Raw genomic sequence first — 3,919 nt, forward strand, 5'->3', positions numbered from 1 at the left:
GGGGGGGCCTGCGCGTTCCCTTGCCCGTCCCTCCCCTCCCACTGGCACCCTAGTAGTCGTCGCCCTTGGAGAGCACCTCCTTCGCCGTCGGCTTCAGCAGAATGGTGTGCTCAAACTGCGCGGTGTAGCAGCCGCGCACGTCGCAGAGCGGGGGGTACTTGTTCACCGCCCCCGAATCCACCAGCTGGCTGAGGTTCAGCAGGTGCCGGTCGTAGCCGTCGCGGTCAAGCCACTTCCTCGCAAAGGCGAGCGTGCCGTACGTCTTGTGGATGTGCCGCAGCAGCTGCTGTGCCTTGTCGGAGCGCACCTGCGTTGCCTCGCCGCCCGGCACCATCATGTAGTGCGAGCACTCCATGTCCTCCTGCACCACACCACGGCCGGTGGAGCCGAATGTCTCGATGGCGAACAGCTCGCCCTCCTCCATGCGCACTGCCTCCCCGCCGCGCACAATCGGCACTGATTTGCCGCTATGGATGACGTACGGTCCGATGTTGTGGCCAGAGAGGTTGCGGATGCTCTTCACCGGGTACACCTTGCCATTGATTTCCACCTCGTGCGACTCCATCACCTCCTGTATCGCCGCGCCAATGTCGCACAGACGCACGTCGATGCCAGCCTGCTTCACGCCCTCGTACGTCGCCTCCTTTACGGCGGTGAGCAGCGGCGTGTACTCGTCCTTGAAGGCAACTGTCCACGCGGAGTCGATGATTCTGCCATTGATCTGTGTGCCAAAATCCACCTTCATCACATCGTCGTAGGTCAGGACAGTATTGTCGCCAGTGTTGGGCGTGTAGTGCGCGGCGACGTTGTTGAGAGAGCATCCGGTTGGGAACGCCTGCCCACGCGTGAGGCCATCCTTCACGATGAGCTCCTCCAACTTACGCTCGATGCGGTTTGTCATGGAGATGAGCGAGATGCCAGGCTTGATAAAGCTTTGTGCGTAGCGGCGCACCTGGCGATGCACCTCCGCCGCGTGCCGCAGCTCCTGTACCTCCTGCTCCGTCGCACGCTCGAGAGCACGCTTCTCCTCGCTACTGTGGCGGTACGTGTTGACCTCACCCGGATGCTCCTGTATCTCGCCCTGGGGGAAGTGCCCGCTAGCGAACTGCATGCACACAGGAACTGTCGGCTCCGGCCACGTCTGTCGCTTCATGCCCTGTGCCACCTGTGGGTACGGATTGTCTGGGTGGTCGGCAGTGCTGACTACCGTGGGCGCCGAGTTTTCACTGCTCTCCGCCGCCTTGCTGCCTCCCTTCTGCTCCGTGTGCATCTTGTTGTTTTGATGGGTTTTGCCGCTAGTTTGCTGCTTGGACTTTGTCACTTGGGCCTCCTTCACCGCATCCGCGAGCAGTGCGTCGAAGTCGTCATCAGCATTGCTCTTCTTGCCCTTCTTGCCACTCTGCTGTTGATTCTTGTTGTTTGCGTTACTGCCACCCTTCGGGGGCATGGCTGCTCTTCCTCCAGTCAATTGAACTTGTTTTTTTTTTTNGGGGGGGGTTGTATGAGTATGCGTATCCATCCACGGGAGCAAAGCAACGTACAACAACAACGATGGTAGAGGCAACAGCATAGAAAGAAGAGAAACCATATCAAAGGCAAGTAAATTGATGCACCGTTCAGCAGAGAACATGGGGGGAAAGAACAAAATTACAAACACGAAAGATAATATGCAACTTGATCACCATCAGGAATTTCGGGTTGGTGCCTCCTGCCACCATATCCCTCATGACGCAATTCATTTACTCCATCGAGTTATTTTTCCCTCTTTTCATACACGGCCTCTCCAGAGTCGAGTGCGACAGCAAACAATTCAATGTAGTTGACCGTGGGGAGCTGATAGAAGTGTTTTGGCTCCGTGCTGCTCACATACACGCGCTGAACGACACTCAGCACGCCGTTCACACCGGCGAGGAGGACCACGGCGGTGTCGGTCGCTTCCTGCGCGCTCGTTTCTGTATCAGTGCCTTCGGTGAGTGGGGGCAGCACCAGCAGAAGCGCAGACCACTTCGACAATGCAACATAAGTGACACTCAGTGGTGCGAAGTACCTGAACCACGACTTCACATCCTCCTTTGCTTCTGATGGCTCCTTTAATGGCTTCGCATTACACCCGTATGCGAGGGTCCGCTGCAAAAAATTGAGTTCACTAATATCGCCCTGGGTGCCCTTCTTCCGCCGTGCCTCAATCGCGGAGGGCTCGAGTGTGATGAAATAGGCGTGAACAGGGGCGTCAGGGTCCACAACGCAACGTCGGCCAGCACCCGACGGCACAGACTCCTGTGTCGCCGCGTCACGCATTTTCGCGGTGTAGGCAACCACATTGAGGTTTTTGCTGCGCTCAATGTACATGAAGGTGTCGGGGTGGTCATGGGTAAATCGTCTGCCGCGGGCGCCAATGCGCTGCCGCAGGAGCCGATTCAATGTCGCCACGTCGCTGCCAAACTTTTCATGCAGTACGCGGGCGATTCCCGCAGCATCCCCAATCCCTCCCATTACCACACGTAAAGAAACTGATGAAGAAGGACGTACGATATCTGAATAAATATCGATACAAAATTTCTATCGCTTGTGTTGTTTTGTCCTCTTTTTTTTGTTGGTTCCACGTCCCTTTGCCCGACCAGTACCTATATATATATATATATATATGCCTGCGCCCTACGATTACGACGCTATGGATAAGGGAAGTGAGGGATAAGGAAGGTCCATACAAGCCCTGAGAGGAACCGCGTTATTATTAGTAGTAGTAGCAGCAGTAACAATAGCAGCAGTGTCGGCACCTCCAGTGATCTCTCTCTCATCTTGAAACTTTGCTATTGCCAACCATACCACCGCAACCACAACACAACTGCCACACTTGCTCACTTGTTGTACGGCAGGCGTGGACGCTTGCCGTACCCTTCCGTCTTGACGTAACGCGCGCCGAATGAAAACTGTTTGGGCCGGCGGCCGTACGCGTGGCCGTTCTGCTGACGCGTCCGCACCAGCTTCTCCTGCGCATAAAAGTGCCGCCAGTCATGCGGACGGTGCTGGAATGGCTTGGTGTGGTTGTCCGAGACGTTCTGAATAAACCAGTCATTGAACTCCCAACACGCCGCACTCATTGCACGTCGCAGGTGCCCGACTTGCGACAAACAGGTATCAAGTGCACGGCTCTCGCGCTCACACGCGCTCTGTCCACCCTTCGCCATGCACACCCGCAGCGCCATGGTCTCTGTCTGGCACATGGTAAGCTGATCCTCACCCCCCAGGCCTACAAGTTTTGCCTGTGTGAATACCGGCGACCCGCCAAGCGACGGCGACGAGTCGATCTCACCGCGGCCGGCGCGCCGCACGCCGAGGTTGTCAAACGCCGTGCCGCGACCAAAGTTTACGAGGTTCGTTGGGTTGATGAAATCGTACGAGTTGGTCGGCTTGAGGCCATACTGATTGACGCCGCTGTCGTGCTGCCGGCTCTTGAAGATGATGGGCGTGTAGCGATACGCGTGGAATATGTCGGACGACTTCATTGGGCGGTGTTTGGTATAAGTGCCGGTAGCCCCGCCTTTATCTTTCGTTCGCACGCACACACAAACAGACGCACGCACACTGGCTGTTCGGTGGGTGACGGCGTGTCCCTCTGTTGTTCTCTTCCTTCGAAGCCTTGGTGTGCTCCTGATGCGCCAATCGGCAGCAGCAGACGGCGACACAGGGAGAAGGGCAAGAACAAAAGATGAATATACACAGGCACACAGAGAGTAAAATATTGCCCATTCATGTTATCCTTCGCGCGTGCGCTCGAGCGCACAACGCTTCCGCAACGCGAACACCAACACGCCGGCATCATCATACTGAAGAAGGAATAATAACAATAATAACAATAATACGGCGGATGGGGATTACAAGAGCACATCGCAATATACACACACGCGCACATTTATGT

At 56.1% G+C, this 3,919-nt stretch overlaps 3 protein-coding genes across 3 annotated transcripts; all 3 read right to left on the reverse strand.

The window, feature by feature from the left end:
• Positions 1–49: 49 nt before the first annotated feature.
• DQ04_03851050 (methionine aminopeptidase 2) lies at positions 50–1,447 on the reverse strand (the record flags this gene model as incomplete). The annotated part of the gene is made up of 1 exon (XM_009313154.1): positions 50–1,447. One exon carries the CDS (start codon positions 1,445–1,447, stop codon positions 50–52), a length of 1,398 nt encoding a protein of 465 aa, XP_009311429.1.
• Positions 1,448–1,752: 305 nt separating this feature from the next.
• Positions 1,753–2,493, reverse strand: DQ04_03851060 (hypothetical protein; the record flags this gene model as incomplete). The annotated part of the gene is made up of 1 exon (XM_009313155.1): positions 1,753–2,493. One exon carries the CDS (start codon positions 2,491–2,493, stop codon positions 1,753–1,755), a length of 741 nt encoding a protein of 246 aa, XP_009311430.1.
• Positions 2,494–2,858: 365 nt separating this feature from the next.
• DQ04_03851070 (hypothetical protein) lies at positions 2,859–3,506 on the reverse strand (the record flags this gene model as incomplete). Its single annotated transcript, XM_009313156.1, has 1 exon — positions 2,859–3,506. The coding sequence occupies one exon, from the start codon at positions 3,504–3,506 to the stop codon at positions 2,859–2,861; it is 648 nt and encodes a 215-aa protein (XP_009311431.1).
• Between the last annotated feature and the right edge of the window lie 413 nt (positions 3,507–3,919).

This window comes from Trypanosoma grayi (genome assembly GCF_000691245.1).
Source record: "Trypanosoma grayi strain ANR4 Tgr_385_V1, whole genome shotgun sequence".
Classification (NCBI taxonomy): Eukaryota; Euglenozoa; class Kinetoplastea; order Trypanosomatida; family Trypanosomatidae; genus Trypanosoma; species Trypanosoma grayi.